Source organism: Pollachius pollachius, assembly GCF_949987615.1.
Source record: "Pollachius pollachius genome assembly, chromosome: 13".
NCBI classification, from domain to species: Eukaryota; Metazoa; Chordata; class Actinopteri; order Gadiformes; family Gadidae; genus Pollachius; species Pollachius pollachius.
In genome coordinates this window covers 5,359,393-5,381,673 of record NC_136946.1, presented here as the reverse complement: position 1 = coordinate 5,381,673, position 22,281 = coordinate 5,359,393, and the positions used below count along the sequence as shown (strand labels likewise).

The 22,281-nt window shown below is 46.6% G+C and overlaps 2 protein-coding genes across 5 annotated transcripts; one reads left to right on the top strand and one right to left on the bottom strand.

Annotated features, from left to right (window-relative positions):
• Window positions 1-531: 531 nt before the first annotated feature.
• On the top strand, window positions 532-2,563 carry LOC307085125 (XK-related protein 8-like; the record flags this gene model as incomplete). The annotated part of the gene is made up of 3 exons (XM_079749800.1): window positions 532-836; window positions 1,292-1,497; window positions 1,776-2,563. 3 exons carry the CDS (start codon window positions 532-534, stop codon window positions 2,561-2,563), a joined length of 1,299 nt encoding a protein of 432 aa, XP_079605926.1.
• Window positions 2,564-3,165: 602 nt separating this feature from the next.
• Window positions 3,166-21,907, bottom strand: eya3 (EYA transcriptional coactivator and phosphatase 3). Of its 4 annotated transcripts, none has more exons than XM_079748933.1 (19): window positions 21,802-21,907; window positions 18,062-18,177; window positions 17,440-17,489; window positions 16,407-16,459; window positions 16,040-16,123; window positions 15,687-15,753; window positions 14,653-14,762; window positions 14,128-14,265; window positions 13,075-13,157; window positions 12,460-12,646; window positions 11,763-11,932; window positions 11,144-11,227; window positions 10,772-10,861; window positions 10,253-10,311; window positions 9,662-9,822; window positions 8,858-8,972; window positions 8,342-8,463; window positions 6,922-7,022; window positions 3,166-6,486 (listed from the first exon to the last, which is right to left on the bottom strand). In XM_079748933.1, exons 2-19 carry the CDS (start codon window positions 18,116-18,118, stop codon window positions 6,406-6,408), a joined length of 1,812 nt encoding a protein of 603 aa, XP_079605059.1. In that variant the 5' UTR covers window positions 18,119-18,177; window positions 21,802-21,907; the 3' UTR covers window positions 3,166-6,405. The 4 variants fall into 4 exon arrangements, with proteins under 4 accessions (XP_079605059.1, XP_079605061.1, XP_079605060.1 ...); XM_079748935.1 differs by having other exon boundaries at window positions 12,541-12,646; XM_079748934.1 differs by having other exon boundaries at window positions 18,062-18,174; window positions 21,802-21,902.
• Window positions 21,908-22,281: the final 374 nt, after the last annotated feature.

The window sequence follows — 22,281 nt, the reverse complement described above, 5'->3', positions numbered from 1 at the left end:
GTTTAGCAGGCCGTCAGAACGCCAAGACAAGACATTTTAATACAGAAAGCCACAGCCAATAGTATTATAGTCATGTACAGTAGCAAAACTACTCCCCTTAAGCGTAAAGGGGTGATTATGGTCCCACGTTCACGCAACGCCAGGGCCTGACGTGCTCATCCCAAAAATGATAACCTTCCGTCGAGGCGACACAGCAGCAAGGGCTGTGATTGGTCCGCTCACTAAAACCCGACGCAGAACCGAAACAGGTTCACGACTGCGTCGAAGCGTCTGTGTAGACCTTGCGTTGCGTTAACGTGGGACCATAATCAGCCCTTGACGCGATAAGCATAATAGGAGGGTTTATAAGAAAGGGAGTGGAGTCTTGGAAGCAGTGAACATTTCGTTCAGCTTGGCTTTCATTACCACATTTGACACCACTACTACAACACCACTTCTGAGAACTTTGAATGAACGGAGCTCGATGAGAATACCCTCTCGAATAGATCGGTTCAGTGTTTCACATTCTTTTAGAACAAATCGACAAATGCCATGGAGGGCGCAGTCCCCCTGAAGTACTCTCTCTTGGACTTTGCATTTTCGTTTCTGGGGCTGGTTTTCTTCTTGGTTGACATATTGCTGGACATATGGGCAGCGGTGCATTTCTACCTAGACGGAGACTTCATCTACTTGGGGCTTTTGGTGACTTTTCTGGTGGGCTCTTCGGTTCTTGGACAACTCTTCAGCTGGTTCTGGTATCGATATGAGGACTGGGAGACACACACCTGTACAGAGGGCTCAGTGAGCAAGAGATTCCTTCAAGTCTTGCATATATTCCAGCTGGGCGTCTACATCAGGTGCTCTGAACTTTTTACATAATATCATAACGAAAATCCTTGCCGCCAGGCAATCCTGTTGCTCGAATGCATACGCTATCGTGATGTTAAGAATAATAAATACATGTCATAATACAAGTTAAAATAGGATAGATTATTATAAGATTATAATAGCTATGCCTAATTGCATTTGTATAGCGCATTTCAACGTACCAGAAGCATATTTGTGTGTGTGTGTGTGTGTGTGCGTATGTTTGCGTGATGCGTGTGTTTGTTCGGAGGGGGCGTGGTTGTGTCCTCTCCACTCAAACAATACATTAAATTACCTTCAGCGATTAACATCACGAATTAAACTATAGCGGCAGTCCCAACCTTTGCATAATCCATTTACATCATCATAAATACGGTCGTCGACGTGCATCTAGCTCCAACGACTGCCTTATATTATAACAACATTCCTGGCTGCTACCTCACAGGTACGCAGGCGTGCTGGAGGTCGCTGTGCGCAGTTTCTTCTCAAAAGGAGAAACTGCACGGGCCGAGAACGTGGCCTGGTACCTGTGCCTGTCCCACGACCTGTCCATTCTGCGGCTCTTCGAGGCCTTCTCGGAGAGCGCCCCGCAGCTCGTGCTGATGCTCACGGTCATGCTGCAGACCGGGGACTGGCAGGACCCCGTGACAGGTGTGTGTGTTGGCAGTGGGACTATATTCACTTTTGACAGTCTGACGGGCTTAGCGACTGAGAACGTGTCGGGCATTATGCATAGAGTTAAAAGAGAGAGAGAGAGAGATTAAGTTGAGCAAGAGATAAAAAGAGAGCGAGAGATTAAATTGAGAGAGCGAGTGAGAGAGAGGGATAGAAGTGTGCGAGGAGAACACCTCTCACTTTCAATTTCTAAGAAAAGCCTGACTCAGCACCACCCAGCGCTGACATCTTAACCTCTGCCATCCTTCCTCCAGTGCTGAAGGCCGTGGGCTCAGCCTCGGCCATCGCCTGCAGCGTGACCCAGTACCACCGCTCCCTGCGCTCCTTCCTTACGGACAAGGCCAAGCAGGGCCCGGTCTCCTCCCTGCTCTACTTCATCTGCAACCTGCTCCTCATCTTCCCCCGTCTGGCCGCCCTGGCCCTGTTCGCCTACGCCCTGCCCTGCTACATCTTCGCCCACTTCCTGTGCTGCTGGGCCGCGCTCTTCTTCCTCGCCTCGTGCTGCGGGACCAAGTTCATGGACAGCTCCGCCGGCAAGTGGCTGTACCGCGCCACGGTGGGCCTCATCTGGTACTTCAGCTGGTTCAATGTCAGCGAGGGCCGTATCGTGTACCGCGGCGTTCTCTACCACGCGTGGATGCTGCTGGACCTGCTCCTGCTCTGTGTTCTGGCGTACTGGCAGACACACAATGCTCCATTCATCACCTGGGGGGTGCTCTCGCCGGACATGGTGGTGGTGATGGGCGGCGTCGTTGTAGCGGTGTACGTGTCGGGCCTCCTGGTCAAAGTGCTGTACTATCAGTGCTTTCATCCCAAGCTGGGTGAGCCGTCCACAGACACGAAAAAGCCCCTTCAGTTAGCTGCTGCTGGAGACTTTCTCGACGGGGGAGATGAGGACCTTGGCTTGAGTGACTACACCGAAATGGATGTCATGGAGCCTCCTCCGGTGAGGAGGATAACCGGGGGGGCGGAGGAGGTGGAGAAGGTGAAGAAACCAGTGAACAGAAGGATGAAACACTTGGCTCAGAACTTCTACTCATAGTCACTCCAGCGAGCGCTTGACAAACTGACTCAGATGGACGTTTAAAAGAGGCACCACATTTTTCACGAGGAGGCTAAGGAACTACTTATTTGGGGCAAATTTATTCATATGTGTGCTACTAATACGTTTATATGGTGCTTTATATCTGTACAGCATTTCAGTGAGCTTATCTCTGCCTTGGGGGGCGGGGCTTCTGTGAACTTTGATTCGTATTAATTTCATTTCAAAGATCAACTTAAGCCCCAGAAGGAGCTTTGCAGTTTGTTTTTTGTCGTTGTTGACGCCATCCATATCAGGTCATCGTCCAACCCATCTTTCCCTGGTCAAGGATCAGTTCTGCACTTCATTCAGAAGAACTGATGTTTAGCCAAGGCGTGGAACAGCGTTCGTACCTGTACAAATTTACATCTGATCTCCTTCCTCATTCACAGAGTACAGCACATGCAGTTTTGTAAACACTTTTTGTACTTGTAATATCGCTTCTTCTTTGACAGTATTAGCCTTGGAAAGATGAAGGCTCAACATGTATACATACATATTTATATACAAACATATATATATATATACCTACATATATACAAACATATACTGTGTACACACACACACACACACACACACACACCTAATTGTACTTGTTCCAAATGCAAGTACCTTTCTCTATTAATTTGAAAATGGCCATGTACAGTACATAATAAAAAGAACAATGAAGGAACCGTTAAATATGAATGTTTCTTTACATTTTTTGATAATTTATTTACATTGCAGGGAGAGTGCACAGACCACAGTAGGAGGACCTTATGGTTAATATGCAGTGTCTCGATGTCACTGTAACAGTACGCGATGTCCACAAATAGTGATTATGTAAATGACCCTGACGACCTTAGCCGTGTGCCGAGCCCACCGCGATACGCTCGCTGACACCACAACACCGGTCGGAGCGATGAGATGAAAATAAAATAAAAAAGAAAGTGGAAAGGTTGCAGATTAAAAATACATAGTCTTTGGCATTGAAAAAGGAAAAATTAATTATGAAGTGATTTCACTCCTAAAAAGACATTGTGTATCAGAGCCACAATGGCCTCTGAAATGGACATAGCCTATGTCTGGGAAACAGAGCAAAACAACTTTGCAATTAACAATAAGGCAAAGCAGAAGTCCAACAATCCATTCGAAAATGTTGCGGTATGGTCGCCTATTCCTTCCTCCGAGTTGACAATAAAACAAAAAAAGGGATATAACTTGATTTGTGATTCCCCTCCCCCCCACCACATGATTTGAGGGAAATTCAGAGGAATGGGAATTCCCTTTAACTCCTTTTAGGTAGTACAATATTTCAGTTACACATTCACACAAGAGTGTGCCCGTACCGAATGCATCCGAGTATGTTGTGAGTTTCTGCTGTGAAGGATTATCGTGTTCCCCATTGATTGTCTCCAGGCCGTGCTTCCATGTGCACATGTTATGGCCGCAAAGTAACTAGTATTTTGACAGTTGAGAATTGCATCGCAAAATTTTCATTCAGAAGTAACATAAAACTCTGAAAGATGACATCAAGAGGATCAGTCGACATTTGTGATGATTCATACGATGAATCGTCCCAAAAAATTATAGTTTGTAATATAACGACGACTGTTTCCATAAGTAACAACATTACCAAAAAACATATCAGATCACGCATTGTGTAAAGAAAAATAAACTGAATAATCAGACAGAACTATGTAACAGCAATTATTATTTTGTCTTTCAAACATGTCAAGTTGCTGAAGTGTAAGCCTCCGCAGAAATTAACATCATTCATTTTTTATATACATCTATATAGATCTATATCTATATATAGATATAGACCAATATATAGTAAAAATATATAGTTAAAAAAGCAAAAGAACCCTTTGGATAATAAACATGTTGATAGTTCCCTTTTTTGAGATTACAGAGTGTACAATCACTGGTTAAAAAGGCACAATATAAATACACAAAAAACAAAAAGAAAAGACAAAAAAATAAAACAGAACACACCGAAAACATTCTTATTGGTCAAAGCTGCATGTGTGTACATGTGAAACCAGGCTCACCTAAATTCAGTCATAATCCTCCCTCAGTCTCTGATTGGTTAACGAGCATGCCATCAACTCCATGTATTGCACGGTCTTCTCTCTCCTCCCCCCTCCCCCCTCGCTCACCCCGCGCAACGATGTCCTGAGTCCGCTGTGGGATGCGATGTGACCAACCGATGATTGCGACGACCAGGTTCGGTAAACCAACCACGCGTTTTGGTAGAAGGAGGCCGCCAATCAACCAATCGGTTTCTATGTGCCAGTATTCTGATCTGAGGATTTCATAGGTGGTTCACGGGTTACATGAGAACCACAGATTATTCAAGCCAATGATTTAAGGCATTGTCAGGTAGGCATAATGAATCCCCTTTTAATTAGGAGGGTGCTTCAACATCAATTCAACTCCAGCGTTTCTGTGTGGATCCTTTAAGGGAATAACACCAACTGCCATTTATAACAATTCTTGCTGAACAAAGTTTTTAAGAACGAAAAAACAAATCGGCTACACAGAATGCAATGGACGACAGAGCACTAATTATCATTGTCATGGGAACAGGGAGCATAGAAACCCCATTGGTGAGAATGTTTGGTCAAGAAAGGGTCAGATGACACAGTATGCCATCAGAAAACTGCCATGAAGCCCCTGTACGCACGCCTGTTTAATACAATACGCCCTCGCACAAGATAGGTGTTCTTTCCACCAAAATAGGTGGACAGGCCTCACGCACAGGGAACAGGAAGTGGAATTCTGATGTGAGGGAGATTGCATTGTGGTGATGCGGTCTTTGAGCCAACAGAAGAAACCATACAGGATGGTGGATTTTTGATAGAAGGGTGTTTACATTCGTCAGCTTCGTCAACTCCTCCGCTCAGACACTAGGGACTTGGCGGTGGTTGGGGGGATTTTTGTCAGAAAGTTCAGTACTTTTTTTTATCTCATGGCGGTCTCAGGAAGTGTGAGGAGGGGAAGGGTGGTTGCTTCCTTCGCCAGAGTCCACAGCATCTGCCTGCTGACACGTCACAGGGTCAGCTGTTTATGTCAGACGGACCACGAGGAGTAACTGCATTGCAGCGCTGAGATAAAACGAAAAACGGAAAAAACAACACGCATGCGTTCAAGCTTCGGAATGAGTGCAACTACGCGACCTCGGAACGTCGGCTTGGTTGGGGTCTTCCACTAGCCCCCCCCCCCACCTTAAATCATCAGAGGAGCCAGGGTGGCGTTTCAGAGGCGAGAGAGTGTGTGAAAGACCGAGAGAGGGTGTGTGAAAGACCGAGAGAGAGTGTGTGAAAGACCGAGAGAGAGAGAGAGAGAGAGAGAGAGAGAGAGAGAGAGAGAGAGAGAGAGAGAGAGAGAGAGAGAGAGAGAGAGAGAGAGAGAGAGAGAGAGAGAGAGAGAGAGAGAGAGAGAGAGAGAGAGAGAGAGAGAGAGAGAGAGAGAGACATTGAGGGTGAGTGTGAGAGAGAGTCCCTCTTGGTGTGCCAGTCAGTGCCAGTTCCAGCTTGTTTGAGCGTTTAGCTGCCATACAGGTCAAGGGTCATCCATCCAGTCCCACCAAAGCGTCCAAACGTTGCCCTCCCTCCCCCCCCCCAGCAAAACTCCAGGCTGAGGGCCGGGCCCGTTACCACGGTAGTACGGAACAAAAAACAACGACAACAACAAAAGAAAAACAAAAAGAGGAGATAAATGTTGTATAGTGGAGGTTGGTTGAGGGTTGGTGGGTGGGTGATTTGATAGAGCCGGGGGAAGTCCCGTCCTCCGGGGGGGGGGGGGGGGGTCGCCACCGTCTACAGGAAGTCCAACTCCAGCGCCTGGTGCAGGGACACCAGGTCCCCGTGGGTGGAGATCCTCCAGAAGGGCATGTTGTGCTGAACGCAAGACGGACAGAGGGACGCAACAGGTCAAACCCTCGGTAACCGTGGAGCTGATGCTGTGGTCACCATGACGATTATTTAGGTAGTGACCGGGGTGCTGATGCTGTGGTCACCGTGGGGATTATTTATCTGCTGTGGTAACTACGTCGCTTATGTTGCGGTATCCATGGGGATCATGCATTGATTGTGTCTCATCTATTTGTTGTAGGGCCCACGGTGCTCATGTTGTGTCAACCGTGGTGCTGATGGTGCTGTGGTAACCATGGGGATGACGTTGTCGTAACCATGGTGATTATGTTGTGGTAGCCATTGGTTGAAATGTCCACGTTGAATTTTCCAGACAATCAGAGATCGACACCATTATGATCACTATTATTGATTAACCAGACAATATCATCGGGGGCAGGAGGGCGGGCGCGCCGGGCTCACCTGTTTGGCGGCAAACTCCTCGTCGCGGCCGTCCCCGATCACCACGTAGGTCACCTTCTTGCCGAAGCGCGAGACGATCCTCTCGAAGCAGCTCTCCTTCCCTGAGGGGAGACACAGCGACATAAGGCCCCGCCTCCGGCCCGCAGAACGTACACACTGAATGGGGCCGAGTCACCGGGCGGCCATTTAGGTTCAGAACGCTAGCTGCATAAGGTAGCGCGCCTGCTAGGGTCGCTTGGCTAACGTCGCTTGGCTAACGTCGCTTGGCTAACGTCGCTTGGCTAACGTCGCTTGGCTAACGTCGTTCAAATTTCTCCCAGTATCCTTAGAGCTTAGAGTCATATTGTCATATTAGAGTCTAAATAGTCATCTCTCTTAAGGTGCACTCACACCAAATGCGAAGGGGCGACACGATCCCGTACAAAGTGAACGTAGAGATGCAAATCGGGCAAATTATTTGCTAGAGAAAACCGGCGACAAGTTTTGATTTGTCGTGCCACACTTTCGCCCTGCACAGGCGAGCGCGTTCACGAGGATTTGTAGCACGACAAATACACTCGAGTGGAAATATTTCAACTTTGCCACGACATTTGCTTGATGACAGCCAATCAGTGTCAACAACTTGGCCACTGAGTGACATGTGTAACCTAACAGCCAATCAGCGTTCAACCGGCCAACTGTTCGCTTTAGGGTCCATATTAGGGTGGAACAACTGTTTTTTGGTCATGTTTGCGTCACCGACTCCTGTCCCTCTTTAGAGCAGCATTGAATCACTTCCCCGAAATGCCGGAAAAACACACACACACACACACAGTATTACGGTGTGATTGTGAACATTCACAATTGTGATTGTGTTTAACTTTTTTAACTGTTCAGTCACATAACCACACACACACACACACACACACACACACACACACACACACACACACACACACACACACACACACACACACACACACACACACACACACACACACACACACACACCTGGACTGGAGAGTCCGGTTGTGAAGAGTTTCTCTTAAAATAATAAATTGTATTTTAAGAAATATGACTATTGACAGAATACAATTTAGTATTTTAAGAGGAAGATGACTAACTTCAAATTGGGGGGAATATTTCAGGAAAGATTCCTCCCAATTTTATTACGGTTAGTCATCTCTCTTAATATATTCTATTTTAAGAGAGAGTGAGTGTTTTGACTACCTCTACGACGTTAGAGGGGGTTTCTGTAGTTGGATTCAGAACGAGGCATTTCGGGGAAATGGCTCAATGCTGCTCTGAAGGGGGTGAGGCAAACACGACCCAAAAAAAGAGTGGTTCCACCCTACTATTAGAATGACTGTTCAGGCGAGAGCGAAGGCACAACCGGAGATGAGCGCTCGGAGGTGCACGTCCTGCGCCCGTCTCCACTGACCGATTTTGGTGGCGCTGTAGATGGTGTCGATGGAGAAGACCTCTCCCAGGCCGTAGAGCAGCACCTTGGCCAGGGCCGGCACCAGCTGGGTGGTGGTCACCAGGACGTTCAGACACTTCCCCCTGAGAAGGAGAGAGACACACAAACACACACACACACACACAGGGGAGAACATGGTCCAAATAACGTCAGCAAGAGTCATACACAGCCTTTACAATGCAGGTCAACTTATACAACAAAATCACTCCATGTTCAGTACTATTTTGATTATGCGCGCGCGCGCACACACACACACACACACACACACACACACCAGTGTCCGCTAGAAAGCAACGGAACTGAAAGGGCAGTGTGATTGTGAACAATTTGCATTTTCTTTTTTTACACTGTACCGTCACATAACCACACACACACACACACACACACACACACACACACACACACACACACACACACACACACACACACACACACACACACACACACACACACACACACACACACACACACACACACCTGGACTGGATCAGCAGCAGGGACTTGAGGGCCGTGCTGAGCCAGGCGTCCGTCACGTTCTCGATCTCGGACTGAAGCCTCAGCAGAAGATCCCTCTTCATAGGACTCAGCAGGCCTGAGAGAGAGACAGACACACACACACACACACACACACACACACACACACACACACACACACACACACACACACACACACACACACACACACACACACACACACACACACACACGTTAAAGTCACAATAACAAACATATTAACTTCTCTTTAACTGATATAAACACTGATATACTTGATAAACTGCCACGGATAAACGCCAACTAGGCGGATCAGAACCTGTTGCTGACACAGTGTCACATGTCTTCTCTGATGTAAGGTAAAGACGCCAGGGTAAATAGTGGAAACGTGTCGTCGAATCAATATTATGTCCCGACTGTAAATTGTTCAAACATGGCTCGTCTGAACCCTTTGGCCCCCCTAGACTACATGTACACAACACGCTAGCTAGCAACAGTGCAATAACCTAGCTAATGCTAGCAAACGCTATAGCAAAATACCGCAATGCTACAACCAGCAAGAGTTGATCCTATGGGGGAAAACAACACAATGCTACAATCAGCTAGCTATGTGGTAAAAACTGACAAATGACAAAACTCATCTTATGATAAGAAACAACACAATAATAGAACAGTTTCACAAATAAATAAAGCTATAAGCCAAGTGATCCTTAAGCAATAACAACACAACGCTAAAACCAGCTATGGAACCCTTGCTGAATGTAGCGTAGCGGTGTGATGCTAGCTCACCTCCGACGTTGGTCTTGTAGGCGTTGTAGATCTCCTTTAGCCGGCGGTAGCGGAAGGCTAGCTTGCGCATCCACTCCACGCCACCGGGGACGCCGGCGGGCCCGGAGCCCCCGCCCCCCCCACTGGAGCCGCTGAAGCCGTCGGCCAGGAAGTTATAGTTACTGAGAGAGAGACAGAGACAAGAGACAGAGACAAGAGAGACAAGAGAAAGAGACAAGAGAGACAGAGACAGAGACAAAGAAAGAAAGAAAGAAAGAAAGAAAGAAAGAAAGAAAGAAAGAAAGAGAGAGACTGAGACAAGAGAGAGACAAGAGAGACAGAGAGAGAGAGACAAGAGAGAGAGACAAGAGAGAGAGACAGAGACAAGAGAGAGAGACAGAGAGAGAGAGACAAGATAGAGAGACAAGAGAGACAGAGACAGAGACACAGAGAGAGAGAGACACACACATACAAAGAGAGAGAGAGAGAGACAGACAGAGAGCCAATGAGACAATATCCAAAAGCTTTTGAGCGTTAGTGTTAAATGGCTACATACTGAAATGTTACGTCTTTTAAGGCAAACGCTTCCCAGAGGATTCTGAGGAGACCAACCTGAGGTCCTGTCCGTTGTCGTCGGACGCCACGTCTTCCACGTGGACCTGGTCGCACTCCTAGAAGAGGAAGAGGAAGAGGGTCTGGTGGTTTAGTTAGGCCGGGTCTGCAGAGCATGTTCCCACACCAGTATTCCCACGCATCGACTTCACAACAGCATCATGAGACTAATACCACAGCACCTCCACATGCATCGACTTCCCAACACCATCATGAGACTAATACCATATCCACACGCATCGACTTCACAACACCATCAGGAGACTGATACCACCTCCACACGCATCGACATTGCAACACCGACAGGTCATGAGACTAGGTCGTCACCTAGTCTCACGACATTTTATTCCATTAGAATATCAGGTTTGTATCATGTCCTGCTATAGTTTTATTATAGGAGAATGTTTAACCTACACATTATTATGGATGAGCATGCATTTAACAGGCCTTATAGACCATAGACATCATCTATGCACAAACACAATAGAGATGACAGTCTGTCGTGGCCTTGTTCTCTACCTCCAGGTCGTTGAAGAACAGGTGTGTGTCGGCCAGTTCAAAGATCAGCTCCTCCATCTGAAGGCCCAGGTTCAGCACAGTGGCTGGGTCCTGCAAACACACACACACACACACACACACACACACACACACACAAGTATATTAACGTTAGAGGCCGGCATGTTTTCGAATCCAAACGGGGTCACACATGAGGCCTGAGTGTGGCTTTGCGGTATTGAAAGACACTTTTAATAAATGGGGGGTTATTTTCATTTATTTACATTGTTTCGATGAATTGGAGAATGGAAACTCGACCAACATCGGGCCAGAATTACGGTAAATGTAATACACGAGAAATAACCAAAGTTATGCGATCAGTGAGCAGACATGAACCTTGCCGAACTTCTGTGCGAAGGAGCCGGTGAGAAGCGAGTGGAATATGATGATGGTCTCGTCCAGGTCCCACAGAAACACCCTCTGGAACAGACACACGTAGGAAACTTTAACAAACCGCACTCCATCAACAAAGAGCACTGCCAAAAAACTAGCTTGATAGCCTCCAAACCATGAAGGGCGGAAATTGTGTTTGGCTACCAAATGTTTTTTTTAACTCTGCCTCCATAACTTGTTTCCTAAAAAAAAAACCAAGGGCAATCATGGATCAAATAGCAGTGGCTCAACTCGGCTAGTGTGCCACAGGGCCGCTCGGTTATGGAAAGAAATCATAACCACGATTAATTTGATCAATCTTGAAATCACAATTGTTCAAACGATTATTTGAGTTTGAAAGCATGACGCATTTTTTCAGCATTTCTCTCCAAAAAAAACCACTTAGCAACTGAGAAATCGAAGTCGCCCCTTAAAATTCGATTCATCGCACGGCCCTAGTGTGAACACCCCTTGCAGCGACCGCGGGTTCGAGTCCCGGCCTCGGCCCTCTGCTACACGTCCTTCCCCTGTCAGTCCCCCCAGACAGGAGCCCGTGTGCGGCTGCGGCCAGCCAGGCGCTCACCTCCAGGTCCGAGTCCGTGGAGGGGCATCCGTCGGGCTTCTTGGCCTTGCCTTTGGCCTTCCCCACAGAGTTCCTGCGGCCCGCGTCCTCCAGCTCTCGGGCCCCCGTGGGGAGGGCCACCCCGGCCGGCAGGGCGATGCCCGGCGGGAGGTTCTCCTGCGGGGGGGCGTCTGAGGGACGGGGGCACGGCCGGGGTTAGCGTTGTTCTGGATTCACGCGGTTTGGGTCAGTTCAGGTCTAACTGATCCCACAATCGTTGCCATTTCTTCTTTTTTTTTTTAGATCTAACTTTGTTAAAAGCATATAATCATAATGATTTCTGGTTTGGGCTGATCAACTATCAAAAATTGTTTTCTCTGGGATCAGTAGTAAGTAATCTGTATAAACAAGCGGTGAAGAAGAGTTGAATTGCAACATTCATTCTGCAGTCAATGCTAATATGATCCATAAATCATAATCTCTGAAAGTTATCATATTATAAATGAAAGTTCACTTAGGAATACCTCGATTAAAACGTAAATATTTTACTACAAGCTCACAAGGGACTTGACCTTAACGGTGTAAATCAACAAATAACGAGAGCTATTGCGACTATCCCATCTGCAAACAAGGTGTCCTTAATGGTCAGAAGTTAACTCCTCCTCCTCCTCAGACAGAGAACGGGGGGCGTGGCCATGCGGTCGGGTGACGTATTCACCGGTGTTGCTGGGCAGCCCGGCGGACACGGCGCTCTCCGACTTGACGGCCGGGTAGCCGGCCGCGCCCGCTGCGTCCGTACCGTGACTGTCGCTGCTGGGCAGGCCGGGGGGCGCGTAGCCGGGCAGGGGGGCGTAGTACTGGGAGAACTGGGCCTGGGGTCCCAGCGAGGAGTAGCTGCTGAACTCCTGGAGGAGAGGACACACACACAACACACACACACACACGGCATTAGGAGACCCTTTTATCCAAACCGACTTACAATAAGTACATTTGTCATAAGAAGGAGAAACAACACTATATGGCTGTCGGTACAGTAAGGATGTTCACAGAACCAAGTGCCAAGCACTAACAATTGTTAGGTTAACCCAATCCCCGTACACAACAAAGATAGCTAGGATAAAATTCTACACTGCCAAGTACTATTTTTAAGTGCAAGGTCGTGCAACATACAATAAGAGTGCGTAAGAGCGGTGTGTGTGTGTGTGTGGGGGGGGGGGGGGTAACCTCCAGTTAGGAGGAGGAAATCAAGTCATCAACCTATTGTTGCGTGACCACGTTGAGTTTGATTGGTCAAGCTTGTACCAGGGCCCTCCTCCCCTTCTCTCTCTCGTACCTGATTGGGCGCTGGGGCGGGGACAGTGCCGGCGGTGGTAGCTGGGATGTTGGAGTAAACACTGGACGTGGTGAAGCTCGAGCCTGCAGGACGGCAGCGACAACGCACTTAGCACACACTGCACCACAAGTGAACACGCACAGGCGCGCACACACACACCCACAGGCAAACACACACTTTTAAGGGGTGACCCGTTACACACAAGGAGAGAGGCTGGTAGTGTCTAGGGTGTTTGATTCACAGCCACAAAAGGTACTGGGTTCGATCTCCAGGTTTCGGAGCCTACCTGCAGGCATCCTTCAGGGAGAACTCTACACTTCTCCATGACCTGTATCTGTATCTGGGCGGACTAGTGTAATGGCTAGTGTCTTTTGACTACCTAGGGGCCTATGTCCACTAAAAGTCGTTTTCTGGGCAAGACAACTTTCTTTGGTCGTTTCCAATGAGGAGGGCGCATATGTGGACGCCTAGACAAAATCACAGTGTGTAACTTAGTGAAGCAACTACGGGCGGTCAGGTTGGAAATCTTTGAGCTGTCACTGTAAAAAAAAAAAAAGAAGAGTTTATGGACTCACATTATAGGCTTTACAGTCAGTTGCATTCCCAAAATCAAAACTTTTGATTTTGTGTCTTCGCTGCTTATCACTCACGGATGTTTGACAAGAAGTCATCGCTACGATGCTGAGCTAGAAGCTGAAGAGCTAACATGGCTGGTTGTCATAGGAACAGTAAACAAAAGCACGGAGATGCAGCTGTTTTTTCTTAATGTTTTTTTAACACTACATCCCAGTCCTTCCAGGTGCCATGCAGCACATGTGTGCCAGAAAAACACCCTTACCTGCTCCTTAACGACAAGCATCTTAACGTACTCGCAGCGGAAGCTTTGGTTAAAAGCATCTGCCTAAAGAGCGTAAATAGATAACCAGTCTCCCCCTGGTGGTCGGTTGTGGTGGTGGTGGTTGTTATGATGTTTGGGAAAGCCGTGTTGTTACATGGAGGAGAAGGAGAAAGGGAAGGGAGGAGGAGGAGGAGGAGGGTGAGATCGCGGCTTGCCTTGGCTGGGGTAGGAATAGTGAAGCTGGCCGGACTGCGTGGACGTGTATGCGCTGCTGAAGCTGAGAAACCCCGGCTGACCAACAGAGGGCGCCTCAGGCAGCCCTGTCTCTGTTTTTATGCCTGGCCACATAGCACCTGAAGAAGAGGAAGAAGAGAAGGAGGAAGAGGGCAGTGGGAGCGGATGGGAAAAGGACCAGGAAGAGGGGATGAAGAGGTGGAGGAGGAGGAGTGAGGAGTGAGGAGAAGGAAGAGGAGGAGTGGTGGTATTAGGAAAGATAAAACGAAAGCTTTTTTCAGTTCCAGGAGTGATGTTTTGGTTTTTCCATATAAAAAGCAGAGATTAATGAATAAAATAAAAGCTGTTGAGTCTGCGTTTGCCAAAGCATCTGGTAGCACAGTGGAGAGGCATGAGAGGCTGGGGGAGGTTTAGTAAGCAGACAATGGGTACATGAGTAGCAGTGTGGACATGAATACAGTAAAGAGGTGGGACCCAGCACTTGAGAGTCGAGGGCCAGAACTGACCAAACGGTGGGAGCCCATAGGTCTGGCCTGCCTGGGGGAAGGAGGAGTACACGCTAGACTGGGCCAGGGGAGAGAACGCCACCTGGTTGCCGTAGGAGGTCACTGCGGGGCTGAAGGAGAGCACAGGCACATGACAGGGATTAGCTGCTGCTGGATCATCTGCACAGCCTAGTGTGTGTGGAGGGAAGGGCTGCCAGATGCTGCTCCCATGACTGCTACTTTTATTGTATTATATCTATTTGAATGACCAATATATTGCAGTTTTCTTTATTTTAATGGGGAAATATCTGTCAGAATAGCATTTACCTGATGACGACATTGGGTACTCTTATTTGATTGCTTGGTTGCCAATGGCCGTTGTTGAAGCAAAAAGAGCGAAAGTACTAACTAGTACTTACCTACTTATAACTAATCATACTAGTTCTATCTGCAATGTTAATTTTTTCTTTTTCCTTCTGTAAGATCAGATAGGGCAATGCCTCTAACCATTCACATGGGAAATACACAAACATTATTCTGCATACTACATTATTTACTTTTACTTTTGCTGGAGGGGAAGTCTAACTCTGGAGTAACACGTCAACATGTTTACTGATGTTGGCAAACTTGAAGACTAAAGCTATTTATCAGGATAATCACAAAACCTTCCCGTGTTTATAATACTTAAGCAGTGTTATTGAGCTCATATTTGTATCATTAGTTTACACTGGTTGATCTCTGTATCTTTAACGGCACATTCTGATCCCTTAACCTCAACAGAACAGGGTTAGGGTTAACAGCTTCGACAGCACCCTAAGCCTTGCTAATGAACAATCAGTGGTCATCAATTATGTGTGGACTCGTGTAGCAAAGTCGTTTAAGCACACCATCAATATTAATAGAGAATCAGACAACCGTGTTAATAATTTATGTACCAGACATAAAACTACAAGGATGCTTGGCACAATATGTGTCGCTTTAATAACTGGACTTATTGGCAGAGACTGTGGTACAAATGATTCCTTCTTATATACATGCAGGTAAAAGATACCTACTTGTTGTCTTGGTACATCTGGGAGTATTCAGATACAACTGTGGTATCAGGGTCTTTGCACGGTCCGACTGAAGTCAAAATCGAAGGGTTTCATTATCAGAGGGGCAGTATATCAAGGGGATCTGTACAGTGAAACTCTTATAACAAGCCAAGATAAATCGATGTACTACAAAAACACAGAGTGGCGATAGGATATTTAAAAAAAAAAAAAAAGTGGTAGGTTTATAATAAAATACAGAGGCGCACAGGCAAAACATAAAGGCAAATCTACAATTCCCAGTTTAAAGGAAGGTCACATCATTTTGCATGGATGCAATGTCAGGTTTCCTGTTGTACATAAAGATTTGCTCCTACCAGAATGTGCATAGGAGTTCATGGGGTCACTGCATGCTTGCGGGGCTAAGGCACTCTGCTGGTCCGGTTGCCCTTGGTCTCGGACTATCAAGACAGTGCGACATTATAACACGTTACATTATATTGTTACAGCACAGGCGACTCTACCAATACCCTTCTGTCCATCCACTTGTAGGCCACTTTGGATAAAGAAAATCTGCTAATTACAAAGTGGAAATATCACAACAATCTTGATCAGGTACTTTCCAGAACTTTGATAAGATGAGCGTCATGTCTACTGAGCACGAACTATTCATTAGCAGAGCGTGTATCATAGAATATAGAGAATGAAGAGTGAACAAAGTCTGATTTGATGGAGAGCCATTACCTGCCGTCAAGGCGGGGTATGTGTTCTGGGGGCTGCCATCCTCAGCCAGGTTCCTGCAGGATAACCAGAGCGCTGCTACTTTAGCTTCTGCCTTATTTTAAATCTTTCTCTTAAAATCACTTATTACAGTTTTCTTCTATGGCCTTGGCACAATTCTCAAATGATACTGACTATTTTCAAAGTCACGTGGAAACCTCCAAACCACTGGGCAATTGTTCACAACAGATTTTAATTTGTCATACTTAACAAATTTTAAAGTTTTGTTTTGCAAATGAGTAGTTACAATGATCGGGCAATTTGTGCAATTACTAATTTAACATATCTTTCTGATAAAACTGAAAAGTTGCTTCTCGGTTGAACGGTTGTACTCTCTATAACGTGGATGAATTATTTCAACACATGCACATGACTCAGTCCAATAGTCATAATCTGTCGTATCTGCCTTAGCCATAATATATAAGTTATTTGGACAAATTTACCTAGAGCTTTGAAGACGTTAACATGGATCAAGAAATGAAAAAAAAAAAAAAAGGTGACCAAACCAGCAACACCCTTGTACTTTACTTTGCCTTATTCACTAAAACAGTGAATAGTTTGTATTACTTTATTAACTTAATATTAACTGTAACAGCAACACCTTGGTAATTTATCTTAAATTATTCACTGCTCTGATGGTTAAATTCTACCTAATTTACAATATTAACTTGCTATGCACTTGATGACCGAACCACCAACCTAGTCTTATGCAAAGACTTACTTTGTGCAAACTATTGTTTACTCTAAACTTGAAGATACTCACAAATTGACCATTACCTTCAGCTAATTAACTTACAGAGAGCTCTGCTAGTTTAGCTTCACCTTATTTTACCTTATTAACTAACTATTCACTTGATGACCTAACCACCAGCCCTCTGAAACAAACAGTCTTATGCAAAGACTTATGTTTGTGCAAACCAATTTTTTACTCTTAACCTAAAGTATAAATCCTTCCATAGAAAGCAGTTCACACAGAAAGCCGTGAAGCACCACTCACCGTGTTGCCTTCTCCAGTCTATCGTCCATATCAAGCTTGGCCTTCTTTGACTGAGGACGAATAAAAGCAACGATATAATACGTCTCTATGTAATGGAGAGAGATGTGTTGTCATTGGGTACGGATTAAAACCTGTCCATTCAGAGCCAACAATGCCCAAACCAAATCCCCTGCCATCCTCCTTGCGTGGACATTTTTAAAAACGACATCAACCAAAACTATATGGATGGAGGATGGATATAGGAGGACCACGAGAACGCAGAGACTGTGCACCAATCTGAGGCAGCATGCTTGCATACATGCATGTGAGCCAGCATGTGTACCTGAGAGTTTTTGTTTGTGTACGTGCGAGTGTGTGTGTGTGTGTGCTTAAAAATGTGCATGCTCACTCCCATGCATGCATGAGTGCATATGTCTAAGGGAGCAAGCATTGAATGCATGTGCATGCTCTCATATGTGTGAGTGAACATGAAGACGTGTGAGTGAGCGAGTGAGTATGAGCATTGCCCTTGTGTGTGTGTGTGTGTGTGTGTGTGTGTGTGTGTGTGTGTGTGTGTGTGTGTGTGTGTGTGTGTGTGTGTGTGTGTGTGTGTGTGTGTGTGTGTGTGTGTGTGTGTGTTCACCGGCAGCTCGGTCAGCTCCGGCGGGCCGTCCATCTCTGCAGGGGGGTGAGCCGACATGGAACCCCTGGTTCCTCCTACTGCTGCTCTCTGGACCTGCGACCGCTGCCTTGACCCTGCTGCAACCCAGCACAACCAGCACCAGCACGGGCGAACACACACACCCGGTTAGGAGGAATGCAGGGGGTCGGCGCCTTAAGTACCCTGGCCCATGACCATGTCCACTCTCATCCCCCCCCCCCCTTCTGCCTCTCTCCCCTCCTCTCCTCTCTCCCGCCACAACGTGGTGGTCCTCCCACTCCTGCCCTCCATCCCGTCGCTCCACGGTTACAGAGGCGGTACAAAGGGGGAGGTGGTGAGGAGGGGGGGGGGGAGGGGGCTCACATGGGGGCCTCCTTACATGTGACCTAACCTACATTCGGCCAAACATGTCCTCCCTGCTCAGGTGCAAGCTGTCGTGTCACGGGTGCCCCGCAGGATAAGATCTAACCTGGTTTCTTTGCGCGGCCGTCTCTGCTGGCCCTCGGAGGCGCACACAGAGGGACATTTATATAACTGGCACACGACGCGGGGAGAGCGCAGGAAAATAGGGCAAGTGGGGAATTCAAAAGGATCCTCATATGTCAGGCACTTGTTAACAGCTCACGTTCTGCCGCCGCGGTGGCGTGCCAGTGAGAGGGTTTTTGCAAGACCGCTCACGAGCGGAGGACCTGCCTCAACCTGACAAAATAAACCAACGTTGGGCCTTATTTTCGGAGATTTGGGTCTGCGACGACCAAATGACTTCTTACGGCCGGGCATTAATAGACATAAAGCTCTACTGGGGCACAGGGCCCCCATTACTCGAATAACAAAATCTTGAATGCATGCTGCGTTTATGAAATGTGCGTCGAAACCCGGGTTGCTGCGTGCACGTAGCGGTGCAAAGGCTCCGATATTATGCACACTGCCGTACAAGGACAGTAATGTGCACGCCGCGATGCACGGACCAGGACTGCAACGTGCGCACCTAAGCTTATTTTGGTTAAACTGCGTTGCTTGGACATTGTGGATTCGAAAGAAATCCATTATTTTACTGTTATAATCAATCTAAATGAATCCACTCCCAAATATGGAGCTTAATTGTTAAAACTCGAACGTGAGATTTTACTGGGGCGCAGCAGGTCAATTGAAAGGGGTCTAGCAACGCCCATTCGGCCAAGAACGTAGCCTTATTTTGTGACCGATTTTTATAAATAATTAGTTGTTAGCAATTCAACATTGCTCATTGTGCTTACAGCAGGGATTAGGCGTGCGGGGCCTGCTTACATGTGACCTAACCTACATTCGGCCAAACATGTCCTCCCGCGAGCATCAGGTGCTCAGGGGCAAGCTGTCGTGTCACGGATGCCCCGCACGATAAAATCTAACCTGGTTTCTTTGCGCGGCCGTCTCCGCTGGCCCTCGGAGGCGCACACAGAGGGACATTTATATAACTGGCACACGACGCGGGGAGAGCACAGGAAAATAGGGCAAGTGGGGAATTCAAAAGGATCCTCATATGTCAGGCAAGTTAACAGCTCACGTTCTGCCGCCGCGGTGGCGTGCCGGTGAGAGGTTTTATGCAAGACCGCTCACGAGTGGATGGACAAAAATAAACCAACGTTGGTCCTTATTTTCGGCGATTTCGGTCTGCGACGCCCACCGCCCGCATAACTTCTGACGGGCCAGGAACATAGTATTTTTTTGTGAACGATTTTTTTTAATAATCAGTTGTTACCAATTAAACATTGGTCATCAAAAATATATTATTTTAATGTATTTTATTCAGCTGTTACCAAAACGACCGTTGTACACCGAACAGATGTTCTCTTTATTCAAACGAACTTCTTAACGTCTCTCTCACATGAAAGTCCTACTGCTGCTGAGGAAATATTGACAAACACAAGTGTTTGCTTTAAAAAACCAGATAAAAACTACTTACAAAACACAGTGCCACACGACAATTAAATGGTGCATGTAAGTCAAAAGATTTATATGCAGCATTTCATTGAGCCGTATCAATAAAAAAGCATTAACAGAAATTTAGAAACTTTAGAGCATTCTTTTGCAAATTATCTAGCAAAACTAACTTGCCTGACCATACAACAAACGGGTAAGAATACGCTTTTTTTTTCGAAAACCAGGGGTATATGGCGTATGCACATATATTAGTTGACAGTGTTACTAATCAACTAATCTACTAAGTGCAGACTATCTACTTAGTGCACATAGATGCATATGGAAATTAGTTATTTATTCTTATTCCGGTATGTATTTTGTATAATAGCTGTAAGTGACGTTGCATAAATAAGTTGTATTTCCTAATGCACTCTAGCATTATAGTATAAACTATCCAACAGCGTGTACTGTTCTCCTATGCTATGTTGTCTTTCACATAAGCACTACAACCAAAAAGCAGGATGAAATTCACATAAATATATTGTATAACCAAAATCCAAAAATAAATCCAAAAAGCCAAGCAGCTTGACTTCGACAGTGTTGTTCAAACGGCTGAAAAACGTGACAATGCCGGCCACCCACAGACAACCCATAACAAGAAGGCCTCGTTGCCATTAGTAACCGCGGTACTCTGGTGGCGTCACGGCTCCTCGCGACAGAGCAATTGGTCTCCTGCCACCGGAGGAGCCTCACCTCGACACCGGTCGCCCAGAGCCGCATCGACCGGCCGCCTCGGTGAACACCGCGGCTCTCAGAGTCGTTACACCGCAACCTGCATGTCGCGTAGCACGTAAGACGCCGTTCGCTCTGCTTGGGTAACTTTTAGTCCGCAATGCTAGCAGTTATGGTCTCTTGTTTGTGCCTTGTTCCACAGTATATATATATATACACACACCAGTTTTCGCGGTCTTCGCGGTAACGTCGGTTAGGTCTGAATGGTAACCGTGACGACCCTTTTTATTTGCGTACGTTAATACACAGCACTTGGTTACAAAGAATCCACATTCCCCGTTATAGGTTGCGCTTTATCTAAACCCTTTATCAGAAGATTTACATCGTGTAACGTTAGCACCGGTGTCGCTCTTCGGTCCGTCGACACCTGAGGTTCACGAACGAACATCTTCAGCCGTGTAAACATAACGTGGACGCTATGACGGGGTTAACTTGTGCATCGGAGGGACACACGTTAGCGGGCTAGCCCTGGCCACATCCAGCAAATAGCCACCGCCAAGGGCAAGTTTATGATGGTCAAGTCCATCCCAAAACCTTTTTCCTACACAATCAGCGCTTCGTTACCTTTTGAGAGCGATACTACACTGTGTTCACGTATACACTACTAGCTTTGATTCAATCCGCTGCATCAGCGGTGGGTCCCGTGTGTGTAATATTAACTTGCATTAAATGCCACCGACCCCAGAATACTATGGGGATTTCTGAGGCCCAAAGTCACAGTATCCCTGCAATGTTTTATTTTCCACACTGCCAACAATGTGGTTTACAACATCACGATCGCACGTTTCGTATACCTCCCGTACGGCTAATGTCTACGTAGGTTTAATAACGAGCAACATCGCAGGGCAGGCTGGGTTTTCCCCAATGGGAAACTTTTCGGCTCCAAGGTTTAGTCGGGATCAAGCAAAGGAGTGGCTACTGAAATAGCTCAGCAATATGTGAAGACACCAATATCTCACGTTAAACACTACGGAAACCCACCGGTGGAGAAGCCTGGGTAAAATGACGAAAGTATCCTTAATCGAACTTACCATCAAGTGGGATAATCGCTGTGTCTTTTATAGAATCGTCTTCTATTCCATCCACACTGTCAAGCTTTGTCTGTTGTTAGGGATCACTATTTTGCAGGAAGTTTTCCTACTCGCTCGTCTGCGCATGCGCACACCGCTCATGTGAACCCTCGGCGAGACGTGGGTCGACAGGTGTGTGCGATTTAGCAGCATTCCCTGACAGGTGAGAAAACGTATAAACTTAACTCCCTTTGTATTATCCAAACAGATGTACAGTCTCTATTTTAGCACTCAAGCCCCTCCATTCTTGGGTTAGAAGTTACGCTTCATTGACCATGTTTGGTTGATCAATTTTATGTTTTTGTTGTGAATAATAAGTCAAGCACCCGTCTATGGCGCATACCTTGTAGGGTTTATATGAAAGACGGCAAAATGTTATACGGGAAGATAGGACATGCAGAGGTTTAATTTACAACATGATATGCTGTGTAAGCCTACATG

Excerpts from the sequence above, each read along its gene's own strand:
- eya3 (XM_079748933.1), bottom strand. The coding sequence starts at position 18,118 with ATGTCGGCTCACCCCCCTGCAGAGATGGACGGCCCGCCGGAGCTGACC. Across the intron at positions 14,266-14,652 it reads CTATGGGCTCCCACCGTTTG|GTGCTATGTGGCCAGGCATA; the intron begins GTCAGTTCTGGC and ends CCTCTTCTTCAG. Across the intron at positions 6,487-6,921 it reads AGGAGTTTGCCGCCAAACAG|CACAACATGCCCTTCTGGAG; the intron begins GTGAGCCCGGCG and ends TCTTGCGTTCAG.